Below are 26,764 nucleotides of genomic sequence, written 5' to 3'. Positions count from 1 at the left end.
TTAATATTTTGTTGTATATATCTCTATTCAGTTTATATAGACAATGTATATACTAAGTTACATATACTGTAGAAACTATGTTACATATAGAACACACTATATATATTTCTTTATAAAACATAACTCACATAATACTAATACATATATACCAGCGTTATATGAGCCAAATATAAGGTGCCGTTTATATATTAGTGAGTTTTAGCTATATATGAATGACATAGTGGTATATAGCTATCATGTGTTTGCTCTCAGTTCATTAGTTAGTCTGTTAGTATATGAGAGAGAGAGAGAGAGAGAGAGAGAGAGAGAGAGAGAGAGAGAGAGAGAGAGAGAGGCGACTTCAATAGAATCAAAGAAGTGATCCTTGGCTTGGGCACACGCACACACCCCCAACACACACACAAGATAATCCCCAACTAAAAAAACAACAGCATATAACCCTGATAAAACCAAACAAATAAATAAGAACAAACAAAAACATCCAAACAAATAAATACTAATAAACAAACAAATTAAAACATAAAAAACCCACTAAACAAAAACAAAATCTCGTACCCCCCCCCAAAAAAAACCCGTACTTGTAACTAACGGGTATCTATCTGGGTATGTTCTGACGGTGCCCACAAGTTCACCACCACACCCACACAAGTCTCCAGGAGCTAGATAAGGCTATACTCACTTCCCTCCCTCCCACACCCAATTGAGAGGCTTTTGACTTGCGTGGGAGGGGAGGAGGGAGAGATGTGAAGGGAGGGGAGGAGGAGAGATGTGAAGGGAGGGAGGAGGAGAGATGTGAAGGGAGGGAGGAGGAGAGATGTGAAGGGAGGGAGGAGGGAGAGATGTGAAGGGAGGGAGGAGAGAGATGTGGGAGGAGGAGGAGATGTGAAGGAGGGGAGGAGGAGAGATGTGAAGGGAGGGGAGGAGGAGAGATGTGAAGGGAAGGAGGGGAGGAAATGCAGACACCGTGACTTTAAAATGAAGGTTGAGCATCCATTATATACAAATATACATACATACACACATACATATATATACACCTATACATACTTATAAACAAACCTACAGTATATGCTTATTCAGTTTACATAATACACACATTAACACAAAAAATCATTAATACCTTCCCCTTCCTCTCTCTCTCCCCCCTCAAGGACACTCACCTCAAACAGAAACGACGGCAACGCCCCGTTAGTCCGCTAATAGAAGCGCGCGGTAAAAAAAAAAAAACAGTGAAAATGTGGAGGCCAGCTGACGACATGGAAATGGCAAGCGAGATGAACAACAAAGAGGAGTGAAAAGGTGGAGCTGGCGGGCGGTCTGGTGCAAATGAATTTATTATCTTGCCGGCTAATGAATTTGATTATTATCGAGTAAAAATAATAAAAAAAAACCGAAGATACCCACGAAACAAAGTGACAAGGAAGAAAAAGACCCGGGAAAAGGCGGCGCAGGGCAGACCAAAACAAACTGACGAAATGAAAAGGTGGAATGGACCGTGAAAAACGAAATGACATGCGGGAATATTAAAAAGTGTCGGGTGAAGAAAAGGTGTATAGGCAGGGTGCGGCGGAAGGCTGCGGGAAACGAAATGTCAAGAAAGAATATTATAATCAAGGGGGTAAAAAAAAAAAGGCGGCGAGGTCTAGACTTTGGAAAACGAAACTGTCAAGAAATCAAAAAAAATTCATCCACGTGAATAAAAGGTGGAGCGGAGTGCGAGAAAACGAAATAACAAGTAAAAATATTATAATCGAGTGACAATTAAGAGCTGGGAAAGGCGGTTCCATTAGTGGTGTGACGAGAGAGAGAGAGAAATATATGACCTCCTTCTATCAGTTTCCGCCGCCATTAGCCTAGCCACACCCACCTCCTTATAAACAAACCCACGCTCATAAACTTCCTGGTAGCTGAATAGGCCTAATATACCGCCCCCTATTTTAAGTAACGTACGTGACTGTATCTACTGTAATGCGTCTACACTGTAACCTGTCTATATATAACGCGTTCTGTACATTGGAACATAATATAACCCAGATGTAGCGAGTCTTATATAGTGGGGTACAGATAAATACGACCTCAATACAGTACATGTTAACTAGTTATAATTTAACTTAAGATGTGGTGGATGTTAAAACGGTATAAACATTAGGTAAAGGTGGGTTATGTTAGGTTAGGTTAGGTTAGGTTAGATGACTCCTCCCCCAGTGTTGGTGACCGTCTCGCCACATTTGTTGCAGTGGTTCACCGCAGCTCTTGGGGGGAGGGGTCACCAGCCTCCTGCTCCCCCCCTTGCCTCACTGCTGCATGTGCCGGGATGCTGTTTGTGTCATAATGCTGTCATTGGGTTGTAACTGTCATGAAGAAATGATGCTGCTGTCACGGTTATCTCAAGTGTCATGAGGCTGTGGTGTTGTCATAGTGAAGTTACGGTACACACACAGAGCTTAACTCACACGTACACACAATCATTCAAGCACATACAACTACACATACCTTCACTCACGGATACACAAACACTAATACTGTCACACACACACACACAAAGGGACACTCGCATTAAGACAGACACACAGACGTACAGAAACACACACAGACGTACAAAAACACACACAGACGTACAAAAACACACACAAGGACGTACACACACACACACACACACAGACGTACAGAAACACACACAGACGCACAAAAACACACACAAGGACGTACAGACACACACACACTGACGTACAGACACACACACACTGACGTACACACACACAGACCCCCCAACCTAACCTTCACACAACACTAGGAGCGTAACTGGTGAAAGTCATGACAAGCGTTCACTGTACAGGTCGGTCCCTCGTTCTCAAAACTACTGACAACTTCTGACACCAATTTGCTGACCACATCATGCAACCACCCCACTTCAGCCCACCCCACTCACTCTCTGTGCGTGGTAACTCAGTAATACAAACTAGTACATAACCATAACAGGTGTATTAATTATATACCTGTACACGTGAGTATTAGTTAGTTATATTATGTACTTTGTAAGTAAATAAGTAAGTAGCGTCATAAGTGTAGTGGGAAGGTGTGTAGAGATGTGTGTGATGGTGTGTGTGTGTGTGTGTGTGTGTGTGTCAGACGGGTCACGCCTCAGACCTAACCTAACCTCCCTCACCTTTGTTATCCATCATCTTGATGGTGTTTCATACAGAACCTACCTACCTACCTACCTTCCTTCCTTCCTCTCTCTCTCACTCCCTTTCCTTCACCTTTTCCTCTCTCACCCTCTTCAGCCACCCAATCCTCCTTCCCTTCCTCCCCCCCCCCCCATTACAGATCAGTACCAGGGGACGACGGTATCCGAGTTTCTGCGCGTCATCACACCACACCACACACACCACACTCACTAATACAATCTCACCATTAAAAAAAATTAAGGTTTGCAAAATATATATACAAGTGAAACAAAAACAGAAGAGAGACAGTGATCTAACATTAATAGCTCAAGGGTCAGCGCAATTCAGGGTCAGCGCAATTCGGGGTCAGCGTAACACGGGATCAAAAGGAGTGTAAATTTCTCTTCCTATATCTTTCTCAACAACTTACATGTAATTATTACGGTACTCTATTACATCACACTATTATCCAAGGGTGTGGCGGATGTAACACTCGCTTCCTGACCTAAAGGGCACTGGTTCGAGTCACACGGCCGGCCACTGAGTAATGGTACGCCTCCCCACCCCTTACTCGTTGACCCAGCTACAACATGACTACAGTAGCAACCTCATTTAAGAGAGTTGGGGAGGGAGGTAACAAAGAGCAAGGGCCAACCATTGTATACGCTACACAGTTACAGTATATTCATCATCCTGGTGTATCGAAGACTTTAGTATGCAGTGTACTATATCCGCACTACCCCTAACAGATCAACAGGACTAAGACACGCCAATCCATTTAATAAACTTATCACACACACACACACACACACACACACACACACACACACACGTACGTCAACAAACATACCACAAGGAAGAGCTGTATCATAATATAGCAGAAATAATAATAACAGACGCCATATTTGTAAACACTAAGCACCACTCCCTTCCCTTCCTCGTGTTCTTGAGGGTATAAGGTTGTTGATAGAAGTGTTGTTGACATTAGCGCGGTATAAAACAAGTGAGCATCGTGGGAGTCTATAGTTTGTATACATCCCGGGAAAAACATTCACTGGCGGTTATTATAATTATATACACAATACAACAACAACCCATTGCTATTTTTTTTCTTGTAAACAACGTATTCATATCAACCCATATTATTTCTAAGCCTTTTGAAAATTATACTAAAAAATATGACATCAGCGCCACCTATCAACAAAAGCTTCAACTAAAATGACAAAATCATCTATATCTGTACTAATTCTCTATATATCTGTACTAATTCTCTATATATCTGTACTAATTCTCTATATATCTGTACTAATTCTCTATATATCTGTACTAATTCTCTATATATCTGTACTAATTCTCTATATATCTGTACTAATTCTCTATATATCTGCTAATTCTCTATATATCTGTACTAATTCTCTATAATAATTACTAATTCTCTATATATCTGTACTAATTCTCTATATATCTGAACCCCTAATTCTCCTATATATCTACTAATCTACTCTATATATCATTACTAATTCTCTATATATCTGTACTAATTCTCTATATATCTGCTAATTCTCTATATCTGTACTAATTCTCTCTATATATCTGTGTACTAATTCTCTATATCTGTACTAATTCTCTATATATCTATGCTAATTCTCCTATATATCTGTACTAATTCTCTATATCGAAGTACTAATTCTCTATATATCAGTACTAATTCTCTGCTTATATCTACTAATCCTCTATATATCTGTACTAATCCTCTATATATCCTTGCTAATTCTCTATATATCTGTACTAATTCTCTATATATCTGTACTAATCACTCTATATATCAACACCTAATTCTCTATATATCTGTGCTAATTCTCTATATATCTGTACTAATTCTCTATATATCAATTTAATTCTCTATATATATCTATGCTAATTCTCTATATATCTGTACTAATTCTCTATATATCAGTACTAATTCTCTATATACCTTTAAAACACACTAATTAAAAGCTGCCTGGGGCACCAGTTGGGTTCGAAACAGTGTCCTCAAGGAGTGTGGGGGAGAGGAGAGGAGGAGAGGGAAGAAGTGGGAGGGAAGAAGAGGAGGAGGGGGAGAAAGAGGAGGGAAGAGAAGAAAGAGGGTTCACCCCCCCCCACACAAGACCTCTGGACAGTTTAATACAATAATGTAACCAAGTAAAACCTGTTCTGTTTTTATCTTTTTATTTTTTTATGCACTTGATGGCTAGGGAGTAACGTTCTCGACTTCCCACACTGAGAACACGGGTACGAAACTGCTGCCTGAGAGAGAGAGACATGGGATTTACAGTCACACTAGGTAAATCAACAGTTAGGTTAGATTAGCGTTTGGGCGGTTAATCTAACTTAACCTAACCTAACCTTAAACTGGCAGGCCTAATGACTGTACAGTATGTGGCAGATTATAATGATGAACATGTTCCGTCTGCCAGAGACGTAGGAGCTTGGAGTTAAGCGTTGTTTATATACCTGCATTGTGTGTGTGTGTGTGTGTGTGTGTGTGTGTGTCTGTGTCTGTCTCTGTCTGTCTGTGTCTGTCTGTCTGTCTGTCTGTGTCTATCCATCTCTTTTAGTCTGTGTTTGTCTATCTATCTATCAACATATCTATCGTGGCTGGCAGGATCTCTCAGGTTTCTTGAGGTTAATTTCCTCCTGGGGGCGAACACGACACGAGGCGTCCGGAACCCAACACCCAGCCCTCCTCCTCCTCCAGCCCCCAGTCCTTCTCCTCCAGCCCCCATTCCTTCTCCAGCCCTCAGTCCTTCTCCAGCCCTCCTCCTCCAGCCCTCAGTCCTTCTCCTCCAGCCCTCAGTCTTTCTCCTCCAGCCCCCCTCCTCCAGCCCGCAGTCCTTCTCCAGCCCCTAGCTCTTATTCCGCCACCTCCAGTCCACTAGCCCTCCTCCAGCCCCAGTCCCAGCCCTTAACATGGTCTCTACACTACCTTGGCACAGTCGCCCCCCTCCCTCCCCAACAGACAGACACCTTGGCCTTGAGTCGACTTCGGACGGACAGACAGACAGACAGACATACACACGCCTTGACGATGAAGCCACCTCGGACGGACGGACGGACATACATTACACATACATACACATACTACATACATACTACACATACATACATACATACATACATACATACATACATACATACATACATTTGGATGGGTCGACCTCGAACGGACATAAGCACCGACAGACACCTCGGCCAAGATGTTGTATTTCCGTGGATAACAATGACAAGGTGGAGGAGGAGGTGGTGTGGTGAAGGACAGTGACTTCGCCATTACAGTGACTCACTATCCCTCCATTATTTCATTAATAATACCTCATTGGTTACGTAAGAGTCTCACAGGGTGTATTGTGACGCCATCTTGAAAGAGTCTCAGGGTGTATTGTGACGCCATCTTGAAAGAGTTTTAAGTGTACCTTTTAACACCATTTTGAAAGTTAAATTAGCACAGGGTAAATATTTTTAACCTCGGCTAAAACTATCCAAAATGCCCCCCAAACTACCCTGAGACTAGACCTTAATTAACCTGGGCTACAGTCACACTACAGTACACTTAAAAGCTCTTACCTGTATGTACTTCTAAAGGTGTACTGATGAAATAAGTGTACTTAAAACTCCATACTGTTGAGAAAGGTGTACTGTCATATGAGTACTTAGAAGATATTAGCTGTACTTATAAAATGAATTCCTACACTTAAAATCTAATACTTGTACAAATAAGGTAGATTGATATAGTGCACTTAAGTACCAATACCTGTACTTAGAAAATCCATTACTATAGTACACTTATACACTACTTATAAAATGACTACCACAGAGCACTTAACTCCCCCAGCTGAAGACAAAGTTTCTACACACACACACATATATAACACTATTGACAGACAAAGAGGAAACAAAGTATCACTTTTCTACAGCTGTCTATTAGGGTTTAATTAGCCGAGACACCTGGCTTAGTGGAGGTGATTATGGTAATTACGAGACAGGTGTCCTTGATGGCGGCGGCGTCGTCTTCTTATTGGTCTTGTTATTACGTCACAACAACAACAGCAAAGACAATATAAGTCCTTGCCACATTAATCTTCCTATTGGATTGACGAGTAATAACTTGGTTGTATGTTGTAATAAATTCGTTGTATGTTGTAGGTAATATCTTGGTGAGTGTTGTAATATTTGGTTGTAATGTTATGGTTGTAATTGATGTATCTTGGTGATTTTTTTTTCAATGTGTTGTATTGGTGATTGTTATTGCCAAAGTTGGACATCCGTTTCATTATTCCATTTTCCTCTTCCCCCCCTCACACACCCCCCACATACTCTCTCACCCCCACACTCTCCCCCCACATACTCTCACCCCCTCCACACACCCCCACATACTCTCACCCCCCACACACACACATGATAATGCGCCCTCAGGTGGGAAGCCATACATCTTCCAGGGGAGGAATATGGTTATTAGCGGAGGTAATCATAGAGCGAATCCCATCAAGGTTCCGCCAACATATGGAAGATCACGTCGAGAGAGAGAGAGAGAACGACCCCAAACCATAACATATCGCCAAATTCCGTGAAAATATCATAAATTCTGGAAAGTACCGCCAAATCTGTTGTATCACCATAATCTGTGTTGCATAGCCAAAATCTGTGTTGTATAGCCAAACTCTGTGTTGCACCTCTGAAAATATAAGGAAAAGAGGTTGGCGTACCGTAGCTGGTGACGTGGGCAGCAGCGTGACTCATTCTTACTGACTCACCGTGACTCAGCCTGGTGCAACACGAGGGGTGAAGAAGGGGAGGGGGAAGGGTTGGGAAGGAGAGGGGAGAAAGGAGGGGGAAGGAGGAGGGACATCTAAGAGGAATAAGGAGGAAAAACAGAAAGGTTGGATGGTCAGGAAGAAAGGGGGGGAGAGGGGGGTTAAGGAAGGAAAAATAACGAGAAGGAGGGGGCAGAGGGAGGACAAAGGGAAACAGGAGGAGGAAGGAGAAGGAAGAAGGAGGAGGGCAAGAAGGTGGTGTTACCGGACTCATCACCGCGACCAATAATCAATGTAGGTAGTTCCTCCTCCTCCTCCATTTACCTGGTCTTCCTCCCCTGCATCTCCATATTACAAATCCTTTTCTTCCTGCTCTATAACCCCCCCCTCCCTCTCTGCTTTCCTTTGTCACCCCTCTCCCATCCTCTTTCCCTCTCTCTCTCTCTCTCTCTCTCTCTCCAAATCAACTGACGTCATCACCACATGCACATGCGTCACTTCTCTCATTCACAACGCACGAGTACCTGACACACCTGCACATGGGGATTATGGTACGGTGTGGTGAATTATGGTACAGTGTGGTGAATTATGGTACTTTTAGTGTGGTGAATTATGGTACAGCGTGGTGAATTATGGTACAGCGTGGTGAATTATGGTACAGTGTGGTGAATTATGGTACAATGTGGTGAATTATGGTACAGTGTGGTGAATTATGTTACATCCAACTCCGCAAATTATCAAGAGGCTATATGACGAATTATCACATTAATATATACAATGAACTCCAAGTACATGATGAATTATTTATATTATACACCGAATTATCATACAATATACGTAGTGAATTATCTCCCTACCTCCCCCATAATCCTCTCTTCCCTCCATATACCCCCATCAATTACCATACAATGTCCTCCAGCAACAACGGCCGAGTGACTGTTTCGGGTCAAGGTCTTCACACACACACACACACACACACACACACACACACACACACACACACACACAAGAATTACACCACTCACATAGCCTGCTGACTGGTGATGTGAGAACGCCTCTCTGACTGGCCACTTTCATTCTCAAAAGGTTCGCACGTTAATTCCTCTCCTTTATCTACATGACACATCTCAGCCATTACATATATATATATACTTGTGACTCCTCAAAAGGTCATGGGGGTATTACATGATAAATACACAAGATTAATACGAACACAATACAAGAAACAAGTACGTTAATAATGACAAACAAATACAGAAACAAACAAGTAATCGAACAGCACAAAGACAACACAAGTAAAATATAAATAACCCGAAGAATCGAACTGTGTGTGTGTGTGTGTGGATGTGTGTGTGTGTGGATGTCCCTGGACCTCACAACACAAACACAGCCTAATCATTTATGGTATTCCTCCGCCACCACCGCAGACACCTCTCATGACGAACAAACTAGTCCTTTGGCAACCATGGCAGCAGGCAGACCTTACTTAACATTACAGAGACGAATGGTTGATGCTAACCAGAATACACAAACACACCTCGCCAGCATAAACACACAGGGCAGAATACAAAACAACATTTACGGTCCGGATTCTCAAAAAAGCAGTCGCTAGTCGTAAGATAAATTATACTCTTATCTTTAAATGTCATGAAAATTTTACTTAAAATATATTCCTGACTGGTGCTAATGTATATATATTAGTTATGCTAAAATTTCAGTATATTTAAAGTAATTTCTGGCTTACCTTAAGTTAATTTGGCAAAAAAGGTGATTTTTTTTTATCTTAAGTTACGAGAATTATTCCATCGTAAGAGCCTTTCTGAATCCTGTGTTTTGTCATATCCCTCAACAAATACAGATTCATTTGTAATCAGAACATTACACATAAATTACATAAAACATGGCAATACCCGCTCCACTCAGATGCCAGACACCACCAACCTCCTCGTAGGACTATTTACGTAATTATTTCCTTTATTTTATCTCATTTATCCATTCACGACTAAGACACCGCTATTATAAACATTACACGACACTATTAATCACAGCTTACAACTATGAATGGCTGCTGATGATGACGGTGCAACTCGTGATTTACAGTAAAGTTAAACCGGACTCACGGAATTTTTTTTTTTTTAACCTTTTGGTATGTAAATGTTGATACGGCTTTATCCTGACCAACGAGACGCCTTCACTCTCAAGATATCACATTAAGTTAACCGCGACTTCCGACCCATATCCGGATTATTTAATGTTTTTTTTTTTTGTAGAGTCGAATATGACAGTCCAAGTACAAAATCGGATATGATATTAAGCACAAAAAACGGATGCGACAAACTATGCAAATAAAACGTGATATACCAAGACAAACACAGACAAACCAAACCTAACGTATAATGATAAGTAAATCCGGTGTGTGTGTGTGTGTGTGTGTATGGTGTGTGTGTGTGTGTGTGTGTGTGTGTGTGTGTGTGTGCATGTGAGTCGTGTTGTTTTTATCATAGGCTACGATGAACTGCACGTATCGGATCACATTAACAAGATCACATTGAGAACCGAATTCGGATACGTGATCATTTACACAAGACAATAATATATCTGGCAATGCATACACGGATAATTTATCTGCACTATAATAAGTATATTCCCAGTGTGACGTCAAACGCTGAATAAATTACACCAATCAACTTTTAACAGATTTTTTTTTAAATAATCGTACTGATAAAATAATGTAAAAAACAAAATTAATATAAATAAATGAAACCCGAGCAATTATGACAAGTAATAATAGCCTTGTCACGTATAATACAAATACAAAAAAAGCAAAAAAACATTATTTCTTTCAGTGGTAGCTATTTTTTTCACATTCATCAAAATCCCATTATGGAAGTATTGGATGTTGTATACAGTATATATAACACCATGTGACTAATGTAAGGTAGTGATGTGGATATTATACCGGTTTGTGCATCATTTCCTGCGACAGAAACCATTCATTTTAAATTCACAACAAATACCAATTTTTAAACGCACTAGGCTCCAGATTGGCTATAATTGGGTCGTGATATTCATAAATGTATACAGATAATAATCCATACCTGATACACACATTTATACATAGTAAAACGTATACAAAATTTAACAGTAATATTATTTTTAATCTGACACCATTATCATCCCTCACGACACACCATTATCACCCCTCACGACACACCATTATCACCCCTCACGACACACCATTATCACCCTGACGATACACCATTATCACCTCACGACACACCATTATCACCCCTCACGACACCATTATCACCCCTCACGACACACCATTATCACCTCGACACCATTATCACCCTCGACACACCATTATCACCTCGACACACCATTATCATCCCTCACGACACACCATTATCACCCCTCGACACACCATTATCACCCCTCACGACACACCATTATCACCCCTCACGACACACCATTATCACCCTCACGACACACCATTATCATCACGACACCATTATCCACCCTGACGATACCATTATCACCTCACGACACACCATTATCACCTCACGACACACCATTATCACCCCTCGACACACCATTATCACCCTGACGATACACCATATCACCCCTCACGACACACCATTATCACCTCGACACCATTATCACCTCACGACACACCATTATCACTGACGATACACCATTATCACCTCACGACACACCATTATCATCCTCGACACCATTATCACCCTCACGACACACCATTATCACCTGACGATACACCATTATCACCCTCACGACACCATTATCACCCTCACGACACACCATTATCACCCCTCGACACACCATTATCACCCCTCGACACACCATTATCCCCTCACGACACACCATTATCACCCCTCACGACACACCATTATCACCCCTCGACACACCATTATCACCCCTCACGACACACCATTATCACCCCTCACGACACACCATTATCACCCCTCACGACACACCATTATCACCCACCTTGACGCGAGATGTGAAAGCTTACGGAAAAATTTGCTCTGTGAATCTGAGTGTAATTAATTGGGTTAGGTTAGGTTAGGCGTCATGCACCATTATTGAGTTACGGGGCGGCGTTACTTACCATCCCTCAGTGACACCCACCAGCGTTACTCCCTTCCCTGGCTCTCACTGGGGAAACACATCCATCACCACAACACGACCCGTTACTAATAATGGGGAGGTGTAGAAGGAAGGGAAGAGAGGAAGAGAGGGGAAGAGAGGGAGGAAGGGAAGAGAGGAGGGAGGGAGGGAGGAGGAGGAAGAGAGGGGAAGGAAGAGAGGAGGAAGGAAGAGGGAAGGAAGAAGGAGGAAGAAGGAAGGAAGAGGAGGAAGAAGAGAGAGGAGAGGAAGAAGAGGAGGAAGGAAGAGGGAGGAGAAGGAGGAAGAGGGAGGAAGGAAGAGGGAGGAAGGAAGAGAGAGAGGGAAGGAAGAGGGAGGGAAGGAAAGAGAGAGGAGGAAGGGAAAAGAGAGGGGAGGAAGGGAAGAGAGGGGAGGGAAGGGAGGGGGAAGGGAGGGAGGAAGGGAGGGGAGTCTGTATGTATAACGAACGCACACCAGCCCATTTGTAATCACGGGAACAAGTCGTGACGATGTGATTTGAAGACGCTTTCCCCTGTTACGAGGCGATTCAGAGATAGATAAACAAGATTCAGACAAGACTGACAGACATTCAGACAAGACATGCAGATAGATAGGTTGACAGAATGACTAATAGATAGATAAGATAGATGTATAGATATAATGAGATTGATATTTACCCAGACATAATTAATTAGTAAAATTGTTATTCGAGCACAGATTTGGTTCAGTGTATTATATGGTTCAGTGTATTATATGGTTCAGTGTATTATATGGTTCAGTGTATTATATGGTTCAGTGTATTATATGGTTCAGTGTATTATATGGTTCAGTGTATTATATGGTTCAGTGTATTATATGGTTCAGTGTATTATATGGTTCAGTGTATTATATGGTTCAGTGTATTATATGGTTCAGTGTATTATATGGTTCAGTGTATTATATGGTTCAGTGTATTATAGACAGTATACACAATAATGTATACTTAAGACAATACAATGTGTCAGTCGATCATAAAATACTGTATTCACTCAATACTTATAACGTAACCGCCATCCTATATTTAAATATATACAAAGTAACTACATAACTTACTTAACACCTGTCAATCGATCATACATTACTTAACATGTATAAGTGTAAATCATAATACTTAACAGATATAAGTGTTAAGCCATCATATACTACTTACTTAACGTGTGTAGGTGTTCAGCCATCATACTTAAAATACTTATAAAAGTAAACACCTCAAAACAGCACTTACTTGCTCATAGCAGAGTCCACGTGTCAGGAGACTATGGTAATGTAACTACCAACACTTACAATCCTCTAGTCAACTTAAAATTTATGTCTTATACTTCACAAGACGTTAATGTTACTTATGAACATTTAAGTATGGGAACTGTTATTTATTAATGTTTCCAATTATTTTTGACGAAATTTAAGTCACTATTTCCACATTTTCAATTATGAGTTAAAATCTGAACATATTACCACTTAAGAGCACACATTGTTCCACTTGGGGAAGCGGGTGTGGTATTATGGTCGACTTATTTATCCATTTTCAGGTAAAACTTTTAGGATTTAACAAAGCGTGACAATGTTGAACGAGGACACGAGCGACATGACCCTTCCTCTCACTGTCCACCGCGTACTGAAGCTCTGAGCGTCGCCTTTAAACCTCACAGCTGCCGCTCAGTGTAGAAAATATTTCGCTCAACTGTAGCGGACCAAGTCAAGTCTATATGACGCTGTGAGACGAATAACATTTCATTATTTTGCCGATTCTTAATACTTCACTGTTATGCGTTAGTGATGATGACCGTCTCTCACTCTAAATACTTCACTGTTAAGCGTTAGTGATGATGACCGTCTCTCACTCTTAATACTTCACTGTTAAGCGTTAGTGATGATGACCGTCTCTCACTCTTAATACTTCACTGTTAAGCGTTAGTGATGATGACGTCTTCACTCTTAATACTTCACTGTTAAGCGTTAGTGTAGTGATGATGACCGTCTCACTCTTAATACTTCACTGTAAGCGTTAGTGATGATGACCGTCTTCACTCTTAATACTTCACTGTTAAGCGTTAGTGATGATGACCGTCTCTCACTCTTAATACTTCACTGTTAAGCGTTAGTGATGATGACCGTCTCACTCTTAATACTTCACTGTTAAGCGTTAGTGATGATGACCGTCTCTCACTCTTAATACTTCACTGTTAAGCGTTAGTGATGATGACCGTCTCTCTCAAGTATCAAAGTAACAAATTCTCGCTCCATAATAGCGCTTTTAGTCCCCAGCTCTGCATAACCTTGCTCTGCCAGCCAAATAAATCGAGATTATTTTTTTTCTACATTCCAATTGCTGTTTATAGTGATTTAATTTCCATTGTACTCTTAACCTCCAAATCCGGCAATGCTCAGCGTGCCAAACTGCCGAAAAACCAAAAATAAAAATTAAAATATCACTTTTTCGCTAACTACAAGGGTCCTGTTCATGCCGATTTAATTCCCCATTGTATAGGAGTGATTCTTTTATGGTGACAATAGGCATAGAAAAAATGATGGGAAAAAAGTAGTTAATTAAGTCATTGTGCTTAAAAAGATGAAAAAACAAAAACAAAAAAAGATTCGTTCGTATCCCCTAAGTCGAGTTGAATCCGGATTCCCAAATAAATATTCATAGAGTAAACAAACCCCACAGCTAAAGATACAAGTACGTAAATAACTAAACTAAAAACACCCTCAAAACATCGTAAGCTTAATAAATGAAAATTCTCCCCAAAAGACACTGAAATCTAGTTACAGTACAGTCTCCGTGCCATTTAGACGCCATTTGGAAGCTTAATTGAACCAGCTTTAGAGTCTTCACATCTCCAGTTAAGGGGCAAAATTAACATTGAAATTTCCTGTGTCGTAATGTCAATGGTCCTTCGAAAATATAGTTCTGGTGTTGAATTCGTCCGAGTGATATTGGTCCTACGATATCTATATATGTATATTTCTTCACCTTATACATGGATAGATAAGATATATAGATAGATATACATAGGTAGTTAGAACCGATTACAGGGAGGGTGGTTAGTGGTGATGGTGGTGGTAGTTGTGGTAGTAAGATGATCAATATATAGTTCTTTATTTAAGTTCCTCCCTCCCACCACCCCTCTTTCCTTCCTTCTCCTCCCCACCTTCTTTACTAACTCCTCTGTACACAAAATTTTATTATTCCTACTCTCCATTCATCCTTTATTCTCTGTGTTTGTCTGTGTGTCCGGGAGTGTGTGTCTGTGTGTGTCCGGGAGTGTGTGTCTGTGTGTGTCCGGGAGTGTGTGTCTGTGTGTGTCCGGGAGTGTGTGTCTGTGTGTGTCCGGGAGTGTGTGTCTGTGTGTGTCCGGGGAGTGTGTGCTCTGTGTGTGTCCGGGAGTGTGTCTCCTGTGTGTGTCCGGGAGTGTGTCTGTGTGTGTCCGGGAGTGTGTGTCTGTGTGTGTCCGGGAGTGTGTGTCTGTGTGTGTCCGGGAGTGTGTTCCGTGTGTCGGTGTATGTTGTGTGTTGTTTTACCCCACACTTCCTGTTAGTACCGCATGTTTGACCTAATAATATTGACCTCAAAACAAACCATTTACCCCCTCTCTCTCTCATTTCTGCTCTTCTATGTCCATGTTATTCCCCAGTTATCCAGTGATGGGCACGAGGAGGTGGGGAGGATTAAGGAGGAGGAGAGGGGGAGGAGGCACACAACCGACCTTGCCTGGAGCGTATTAACACCCCTGCTTCCTCCTCCTCCCTTGGCAGTGTGTTGGAGATAAATTGAGAGCCCTTGAACACATACACACTCTACAGACTGATGATAATATCACACAGACCATCTACACTGATGGATCTCTAAACACCGCCTGTGGAGGGCTGAAGTGCTGTTGTTGTGACTCAACCTGACGGTAATATAACTGAGAAAGGAGTTAGAATTAACAACTGGCATCCACTCTACAAACTGAATTAGTTGCCATACCACAGCTATTAAATTCATTGAAACCACTGTTACTGACAGTCTCATCATCACTGACTCTCTATCCTCACTACTTTGCCCTGGTACCCTCGACTCAGGTTGTCACGATCTGTCTCTGAAGCCAGACACAAATATGCGTGCCTTGTTGACCGGGGTGTCAAGGTCAAACTGTTGTGGATCCCTCTCACATAGGCCTCATAAAACATGACAGAGTTGATGCCCTCGCCAAACTCGCGTCTAACAAAGACACCGTTGAATACAATTTGGGTTCTGTCAAAAAGAACCCTTAAAACTGTAATTAGAAAGAACTTATTGATGAGTTTGACGCAAGTAGACAAGTGCAAACAGGCACTAGTCGATCCATAGTTTACTATGATGAGATGTATCAAGTGAAACATGTATATGGAGCAAGTAACAAGATCACTAGATTACAAGATGTTGTAACCGCTAGATTAAGGTTAGGATATGTACTTCTGGCAGTATGTTCCTCAAGCAGATGTAAACAAAACTAATGTAAAAGTGTGTGATATACATATGGCCACACACTTGAACACTACGTCCTCGACTGTGTGAAGATAGAACCTTAGGGACAGGTCCAAGCACACTGTGTGTGAAATGGCACAACACTTCATCTCTAATGGCAAGATAGCCGACATATTAAGATTGTATCCACTTTTTGCACTCAGTAACTATATCAGTTCTCATGTACAGAACCAAATACGCAATGTGCTTGAATACCTCCCACGTAAATGTGAATAATAAAGTGTGAGGCCAGACATACTGCCTCACACGCCTGTTCTCACGCATTTGTGAATAAGTTACCCTCTATGTATAGAACTAAACAAATAATGTAAATGAAATACTGTGTAACTTTCGGTGCCATAATATCCTGACAACCGGGTAATTATTATGACCCTTTGTAAACCCTACTCTGTAATCCTTTGCGCTACTGCTCACAGGATGAGTGTGGGGTGCACACAAAGTAGCCGCTGCAAGCGGCAAAATCAAAAAATCAATCCTCCTCCCTTCTTGCTTCCTCTTCTGCTTCCATCTCTCCTTTTCCTCCCTCACCCTTCATTCCTTCATTCTCACCTACGGTACTTCCTCCACCCCCATCTCACTCCCTTTCTACTTTTCCCCACCATTGCGCAAGAGACACAAAAACTCGCTTACAGCTAAACCAGTAAAGGGTGGTAGTACACACACACACACACACACACACACACACACACACACGTACGTCCTCAGAGGGCATCGAGCGCTCCACTGGGGCAGTGATATATTGAGTCTGATGGTGATGGATGTGAACTACCAGATGTAAACACTACTACTTCACATACACCACCTGATGTTAGCGTATGTGAACCACCAGATGTAAACACTACTACTACTACACACCCAAGAAAAATATAAACGTCACAGTTAATTTACCATTTAATCTTACAACTCTTCAAGAACCAAGGTTATTAAAACACATATACACAGATGACACATACAGTAATATACACCTCGCTTATAATACATTGCTCGTCTGTATCGTTTGCGCGTCCTTCAAGTATAGTACAGGAAGACAGTTTTCAAGCATCACGGGGCTTCATTTATCTCAGAGTTACTTGGACTTCCGCTGATAACTTACTTGATGAGTTTCCTGGAAGCTTGATGGTGTCTTGGAGCTCTGGAGTCAGTGGGTGTAGTAGCGGTAAGGTGACTTGTTGATATTGGGATGGAGACTTGTGTTGTGTAGTGGGGGGGTGTGTGTAGTGGAGGGTGTTGCGTAGTGGGGGGTGTTGTGGAGTGGGGGGTGTTGCGTAGTGGGGGTGTTGGGTGTAGTGGGGGGTGTTGTGGGAGGGGGTGTTGCGTAGTGGTGGGGTGTTGTGGAGTGGGGGTGTTGCGTGAGTGGGGGGGTGCGTAGTGGGGGGTGTTGTGGAGTGGGGGTGTTGTGGTGGTGATGCGTTATGTTGTGGTGGTGTGGGTGTTGTGTGATGTGGGGTGTTGTGGTGATGTAATGGTGTTTGTGGTGATGTGTTATGTTATGGTGGTGTTGTGTGATGTGGGGGATTGTGGTGGTGATGTAATGGTGTTTGTGGTGATGTGAGATGTTGTGGTGGTGTGGTGTTGAGTATGGTGGTAAGGTATTGTGATGATGTGGTGGACGTAAGATGTTGTGTGGTGTAATGGAGGTGTTGTGTGTGGTGGTGATGGTGGTGTGGTGTAGGATGTGGTGTTATCACGAATGAAACCACAAATAAAAATCATTATCATACCAGCTAATTAAACCAACTAATTATATTTTCTTTACACCATTGACTTATCTAATTAACAAAACATAAAATTAGTATAAAATATAGATACAGGTATTTTTTTTAGAATTATTTTTTGTAAGTATCAATAACAATAATCAGTATGTGTGTTTTAATGGTATTGCAAATTGTATGTGTATATTTTGTGTGTATTTTTTATATTTTTGGTCACTTTATGTTGTAGTGTCATATTATTCCGTTTTTAATGTTATTTTTCTTTTTTTCTCGTTTTATCTCTCTCTCTCTCTCTCTCTCTCTCTCTTTATCTCACCTCTTTCATAGTTGCACCATCACCACTCAAGATCACTTTCACTTCTTCACCAGCCTTTAGTAACAGCGCCTCACTGCTCGCCTTAATACCTGCCTCATCACACCTGCAGGAGTGCTCATCCATAGCCAAGACATGTATAGCCACGACGCACCTGTATAGCCACGACACACCTGTATAGCCAAGACATACATTTATAGCCATGACACACGAAAGTCGAGTCATATTTACATAATTCTAACTTACTTAAAGATTCATAGACAATGTTTCTTAGTATTTTATCAGATAGATGGAGTGAAAAAAAAAATATATATATACAATTCTAAGATAAATGTGGGAACTAATTACTCAAGATTTGGGTTTGAATGAGATAAATAGGGAAATAAGATAGAAAAAGAAAATATGAATAGATAAATTAAGATTAAAGAGGAAATACAGATATGAATGGGTAAGATATAGGCGCTTTTTTCCCTCCCACGGTACGTCGACCCTTGTAATCTGCACCAGGATCCGACCCCCACGACACATAACTGTTTGCATCCTAACTACTATTCCGAGACAATTTATTGCTGAATTTTCTCATTAAAGGGTCGTTTGAGAGTCATTACGGTTAATGGCCATTAGTGGAGGTTGTGTTTCTTGTGAGGATGGTGAAATAAGAGTAATGGGGGCAGGTAACGGTGTTGGGTGACAGAGAGAGACGCGTATTGGTTGAAAGAACTACTACTACTACTACTACTACTACTACTACTATTACTACTACTACTACTACTACTACTACTACTACTACTACTACTGCTGCTGCTACTACTACTACCACTCTTGCATAACTCACGACTTAAAATCTCAATTAATATTAAGATGGACCCAATTTCCTTTTGTAGGCTGCAGTTAAGAGTATAAAGATAGTTTGATATTTAATGGAGTCTTTAAGGCGATAATTACCGTTGAGGGCAATTAGGAAAGAAGTCTTGATTGAAACACGTAATAAAAAATAGTTTGACAATGTGGTCGGTTGGTTTTTGTTAAATGGGAGAGGGGATGGGGAGGGAAGGGGAAGAGAGGGGGTAGGGAGGAAGGGAAGGGTAGGGAGGGAAGGGAAGGGGTAGGGAGGGTAGGAAGGGGAAGAACATAAGAAAATAAGGAGTCTGCAATAGGTCGGTTGGCCTGTGCATGGCAGCTCCTGTTGAAAGCTACCCCACTCTATCATCCATGAATCTATCGAGCCCTTTGAAACTTTCCAGAGTTCCCACACTTACTACAAAGTTGCTAGGCTTGTTCCACTCGTCCACCACCCTATTTGTGAACCAGTTTCTTCCTATCTCCTCCTAAACCTTAACTTATCCAACTTGAATCCGTTTCTCCGAGTCCTATCCTGCTCGGATATTATAAGAACTTTATCTATATCCCCATTACTATATTACTTCCTTCTTCCTCTACCTTCCCTCTTCATCCCCCTTACACCTCCCTCTTCCCCTATCTTTATCCCCCTTACCACCTCCCCCTCCCCCACATCACCTCCGGCAGTCATTAATACATTAGAGCCTCCCCTGCGTTAAGGTCGACCAGGGGCCCCATCACCTATCATCCGACGCATCTCCTCATTACACCCGTCTCACGCCTTAAACGCCCACGCCCGCTGCACCACACCCACGTAATTATGAGACACTATCAATATAATATACTGATATAATTATATTTGTCTTATATACTGTTATAGGAGAACTAACGGTATAAGAGCACCATTGTGAAGCAAGATAACCGTTGTGTTATACTTGTGGGAATTTGCTGTTATTATTGTTATCATTATTGAGATTATTACTGTTATTATTAGCACACACACAAACAATAATTAACCTCTCATCTTATGCTATGGTGAGGGAGCGTAAAACAAACCCAATTAGCGGTGAGAACTACTGTAGGTGTATCTCCGTGTTAACTACTCCGGCGGACCTCATCTGTACAGGGTCACAAAAATATCTTCAATGGGTATTTTTCAGAGTAAACGTCACACGATTTTATGTGAGAGAGAGAGAGAGAGAGAGAGAGAGAGAGAGAGAGAGAGAGAGAGAGAGAGAGAGCTACCAACCATTGATGTAAATAATATCTCCACAGTTAATCCCACACAGGTAGAAAAAACTGTACCGCCGCTTTATTTGACCTTCACCTGTGACCTCCTGACCTTTATAGATTACCTTTGACCTTTAACTGCGACCAAAGACACAGAGAGAGAGAGAGAGAGAATGACTTTTGACCTGCAGCTGTGACCAAGGCCAGAGATAGATAGATAGATAGATAGATAGATAGATAGATAATCAGTGGTAATAAGAAGGAATATAATAAACAGATTACACCACAACAGACAAACAGACACACAGACAAATGCTCACCTACACAGACAGACACAATACAGACAAAATATATAATAACCCACGATAAAGATTCACACACTTACTGTACTTCCGTTTCTAGTCAGCTGGGATTAGCACATACCTGAGGACATAGAGAAACGGGATTAATAACAGAAAACGGGATTAATAACATAGAAAACGGGATTAATAACATAGAAAACTAATAACATAGAAAACGGGATTAAAACATCACAGAAAACGGTAAACTCCTAAGCAATAACCTTCCCTTAAGCTAGTGTTAACACGGAGAGGTTAACAAGAGATAATACAGAGTTAACACAGGTATTAAGTCAAGAGAGAGGGATTAACTCGAGGAGGTTAATTATACTCCATCCATTGTGTTATCTTACGTCGGGTTAAGTATAGTGTCGGGACACCTGACAGAGCCTCAGACAGACATTTTGCAGAGCCTAACATTATTGAGCTGCCAGATGTGTAATATGGTCATAGCCAGTGGTCAACCAAACCTAACCAACATGACAAACTTAACCTAACCAACATCACAATCCTAACCTAACCTATCCAAACATAACCTAACAAACCAAACGTAACCTAACGTAACGTAACCTAACCAAACGTAACCTAACGTAACGTAACCTTACCTTACCTTACCTAACCTAACCAAACTCTAACCTAACCTAACCCAACAAACCAAACCTAACCAAACCAAACCTAACCTAACCAAACCTAACCTAACCTTAACCTAACCTAACCTAACGTAACCTAACCTAACCAAACCTTCACCATCAAAATGAAAACAATAGCAGTATATGAAACACCCGGATGATGATTAAGTGTAATTAAGTCGTTTATCTTATTGAAGGTCTGAACACATCCAAGGAACATTGTCATTAACGAGTAACTAACTTATGGATGAGTGACTGGATGAGTGAGTGAGTGACTGGATGATTGGATGACTGAATGAGTGAGAGTGAGTGAGTGACTGGATGAGTGGCTAAGTGACTGGATGAGTGACTGGGATTTGGATGACTGAATGAGTGAGAGAGGAGGAGTGATGACTTGAGTGGCTATGACTGGATGAGTGACTGGGTGATTGGATGACTGAGTGAGGAGTGACTGGAATGAGTGAGTGAGTGAGACTGTGGTGTTATTAATTTTTGTGTGTGTGTGTGTTTGTGTTTGTGTTTGTGTGTGTGATATTTTTTGGAGTTAGGAGAATGATGAAGGAGGAGGAAGAGAGGAGTGAGAAAAGGAGGAAGAAGAGAGAGAGAGGAGGAAGAAGAGTAGTCCCCTCTCCTTCTCTTCACATCCAATCCTTCTCCTACCCTCCCACCTCCCCACCCTCCCACCTCCCTCCTCCCCTCCTCCTCTAACTGTTCTTCCTTCAATCAACACTCCTCTCCCCCACCTACATGAAGAGGTCAACATACGACCTTCTGGACCGGAAATAACTGGTAATTACCTATGGCGTCAGGTGTTGTCTCCCGTGATTAAGTTGTACTCGTGGTGTGTGTGTGTGTGTGTGTGTGTGTGTGTGTGTGTTCTCAGTCTATCATTCATCCATCTCAGCGTGGGAAAATTACATTGACCGTGGGAAAATTACAGTGACCGTGGGAAAATTACAGTGACCGTGGGAAAATCGACAAGACGTGCCCAAAACCCCGTTCATGTATGGGGTATTTATGGGTATAACCAAGTATGGCCTATAACTCCAGAGATACAGTGGGTGGGGTGGGGGTGGTATACGTGACAAGATGTGACCTACGACTTGAAAGATTAAAACTTGACCTTGTGGTGTGAGGGTTGACCATGAACGAATATATGAGTGACCGAGGTTGTACGTCACATTATCGACCTCAACTGGTGTGTAGGTGGTCAAGGGTCATCTCGATGTCTTGAATGGTTAAAACACACACACCTACAGGGTTGGTAGGCTATATGGTGGTTGTGGTGGGCTATATTGGTGGGTTAGGTAGGCTATATTGGTGGGTTAGGTGGGCTAATTTGGTGGGTTAGGTAGGCTATATTGGTGGGTTAGGTGGGCTATATTGGTGGGTTAGGTAGGCTATGTTGTGTTAGGTAGGCTATATTGGTGGGTTAGGTAGGCTATTGGTGGGTTAGGTGGGCTATATGTGTGGGTTAGTAGGATATTGGTGGGTTAGGTGGGCTATACTGGTGGACTAGATGGGGGAGAGGCAAATGATGGTTGAACGGGAAGTAACAATCGTGACTTGTTTGAGTTCTCTATCTCTCTCTCTCTTTATCTCTTTGTTTATGTTTCTACGTCTGTCTGTCTGCTCTCTGTGTGTGTGTCTTTCTTTGTTTCTGTCTGTGTATGTCTTTGTCTTTCCCTCTTTCCTACTTTATTTCATCTTACTAACTTCTCTCTCTCTCTCTCTCTCTCTCGCTTTCTCAAACCAAGACACGTCTGCACACGCACACAAAAGTTATTTCGAGTTTCATGCATCTAAAATGAACGAATCTGAGAGAGAGAGGAGAGAGAGGGGGGGGGGGGTCAAAATCACTGTCTGCTATCTATCTGTCTGTCTGTCTGTGTCCACTTTTATCCACTAACAACTTCACCAAGGCATCACAACTCGACTCTCTTAACAGGGGCGAACCAAGATACTCTCCCACCAAGCCATGGCACACTGCACTGACTCCTCCCGCTTTAACAATCTTGTAAATAATTAGTGTCCCCCCCAGCTCCAGGTCAAAGGTCACCCAGTCAAGGTCATTAAGGTGAGATAACGACGGTAATTAGGTCAGATGGTTAAAAAGGTAGTTCACTCTATTACTGCACCTGTCTGATAATTGGCACCACCTATATGATAATTGGCACCGTCTGATAATTGGCACCTGTCTGATAATTGGCACCTGTCTGATAAATAAATTGGCACCTGTCTGATAATTGGCACGCCTGTATAATTGGCACCTGTCTGATAATTGACACGCCTGTATAATTGGCACCTGTCTGATAATTGGCACCTCTGTCTGATAATTGGCACCTGTCTGATAATTGGCACGCCTGTATAATAATTGGCACCTGTATGATAATTAGCACCACCTGTATGCTAGTTGACACCACCTATACGATAATTGGACACCACTTGTATGATAATTGCACACTGTACGATAAATTTCATTCCCTCTTCCTTCCTCCTTTCCCTCTGTACCCCCTCCTTCCCTGTTCCCCTCCCTTCCCTCTGCACTCCCCTTCCCTCTGTTCCTCCCCTTCCCTCTGTTCCTCCCCCACCTACTGCCACAATGCCACGGGAAGTACCTTGTTTAGACGCCTCCTAACCTAACTCCCAGTGGCGCGCGCGCACACACGCACACACACACACACACACACCCTTCTGGCTGCTATGCTCTTTCAATAAACCGTTAATTATTATTATTACACAGACCCAGGGGCTTCAAACTGGTATCTGACGGCTTTCAATTCCCCTGACCTTCAACTTACTAAGGTCAACGGTCACGGCACCACCACCACCAATCCTCCCATATGTGTGTGTGTGTGTGGTGGGAGGGAATGTGTGGCCCAAAAATAATATTAATTACTGTTCATAAACACACTAGAGGTCAGGGATGATGCCATTATACCTGTGTTGAACTTTGGTATATAACTTGTATGAACGTGTGTGTGTGTGTCTGTCTGTCTCACACCATAATTCGCCGGTCTCTCTCTCTCTCTCAAACTGTAAAAGAATTAATTTTTTTTTGTAGGTAGAGTCTCGTGCACTTCCCGACGCCATCTTGGTTTCCATCTCATGAGGAATTTTACTTAAGGAATTTCTGGTACACTTAAACAGTACAATACAGAGCCACACGTAACTTACTGGTAGCGGGAAGTGATGTTGGTTGTGTGCTAGTGGTAGTAGTGGTGGTAGGTGGTGGTGGTAGTGGACAGTAGTGATGAAGATAGTGGTAGGTGATCACTTAACGACAAATTTATATAATGTCTTTACACACACACACACACACTAATATTCCAGAGAGAGAGAGAGAGAGAGAGAGAGAGAGAGAGAGAGAGAGAGAGAAGCAGTACAAGAGCGAGCCCTCCGTGTATATATTAGGTACAGCAGACTCCCTGTACAGCTCTAGGCTCTGACTCACCCAGATAATCCGTCTTTACAGTCACAAATCCGTAACATGATCATCACCTCCCCCCTCCCCTGTTAAACCTCAGTCCTTAGTTTACCAGCCATTTAGGTCTTCAGTTCGTCTTACATACTCACAAGAAGTACTCAACTAACTCCGACACCAAGTACTCAATCGAACACACAATAAGTACCCAGGTCTTAAATTCCCGCGTAAATTAACACTTAAAACATAAATAACTTTTCCCGCGTAAATTTTCTTATAACGAGGAGAACTTAAGTGTTTTTGGCCGTCTTTCCCAGTTAATAAAAAAACTTTGCGGCGAATAATTCATATAACATTCATATATACATTAATTCGCCGCTTATCACTCCATAACTTAACTCATGATGACTGTAGGTTAATAGTTCAGTAGTTTTTGTTTTCTTCAATGTGGCGGCCATGACATAGGGTTACGAGCCTAATGTAAACAATGGCGGCCATGACATAGGGGTTACGAGCCTAATGTAAACAATGGCGGCCATCTTTGTTGTTGTTGCTTAAGTCGTCGGTTAGATACATTTTTTGGTCTAATATTTAGCGAGACAGATCAACTTCTCACAACTTCACTTAAAGGCAAAAAAAAATAATAACTTACGAATATTTAAGTAATAGATAAGAGGTATAATTTTTATTTACGTTTAGTCCCCCGGTCACCTCTTCCCCGAGCGAGTCAAACTGGCAACTGTTTCTCTCAACTTCCTCTCTCTCTTTCCCTCCATACTGTCTCCTTATTCTCTACCTCTTATCTTTCTTCCCTCCTTTACTCTCTATCTCTTATTTTCCTTTTTCTCCCAATTATCTCTCTTTCTAATTATCCTTTAATCTCATTTATTTTCTCTAAATCTCCTCCTTAACCTTCCTACCTCCTAGTTTCTCTCACTCACTCACTCACCTCACCCTCCCTCCCTCCCAATAACCTCCCTTCCTCCCTCACCTCACTAACCTCCCTTCCTCCCCCATTCTCCCTCACTAACTCTCCCTTCCTTCCCATTCTCCCTCACTAACTCTCCCTTCCTCCAACCCCAATCTTCTCCGTCTCACCCTCCCTTAATCCCTTTCCCCTACGCCCGCCCTCCCTCCCTAAACCCTACAATCCCTCCCTCCCTTCTCCCCTACGCCCTCCCCTACAATCTTCTCCTCCCTACTTACAGCATTAGTATACAACAGTGTCGTAGGTTTAAGCACCATTCTGTAGGCCTATAGTTGCTAGGCCTATAGTTATGTAGGCCTAAATACCACAAGTTATTATCGGACTTAAAAAAAAATACCTGTCAAAATTTATAGGTGTTAAATTCTCTCTATATATTTTGTTAATTTTAGATAATTTCGTTCTATGAGAAGAAACAAACCTTGTTAAAATGGCTTAATATTAAATAAAACTTACGGTTTTACTTTTAACAAATATTTTATCATAATGGTAAATAGTTGAATGTTTTAATTGCGGTTATAAATTTGTGTACAAAAAATTAATTGGCTTCAAGATAAAATAAAATGTACACACACATATATATATACACACACACATAGTATCTCTTGACTGTGACTGGCTTCTTGACCTGGCTGACTTAAGATGGGATTATGATGGAC

General features: G+C 41.8%; 1 protein-coding gene across 5 annotated transcripts in view; it reads right to left on the bottom strand.

Moving 5' to 3' along the window:
- LOC121862782 (cell surface glycoprotein 1-like) overlaps nt 1–26,764 on the bottom strand; it is a 67,559-nt gene that overhangs the window by 26,414 nt on the left and 14,381 nt on the right. Inside the window, exon 2 of one of the 5 annotated variants that reach the window (XM_042361106.1) lies at nt 21,115–21,152. The exons of 3 other annotated variants lie outside the window; for them this stretch is intronic. In XM_042361106.1, the coding sequence (XP_042217040.1) occupies nt 21,115 (1 nt within the window). In that variant the 5' untranslated portion in view covers nt 21,116–21,152. Of the gene's footprint in view, nt 1–13,349; nt 13,730–21,114; nt 21,153–26,764 lie in introns of those variants that run through there. One more of the 5 variants, XM_042361102.1, reaches the window with a different exon arrangement.

Source organism: Homarus americanus, unplaced genomic scaffold (assembly GCF_018991925.1).
Source record: "Homarus americanus isolate GMGI-L3 unplaced genomic scaffold, GMGI_Hamer_2.0 scaffold40248, whole genome shotgun sequence".
Taxonomy (NCBI): domain Eukaryota; kingdom Metazoa; phylum Arthropoda; class Malacostraca; order Decapoda; family Nephropidae; genus Homarus; species Homarus americanus.
The sequence above is the reverse complement of the archived record's forward strand: the minus strand, read 5'-3'. Positions and strand labels throughout refer to the sequence as shown.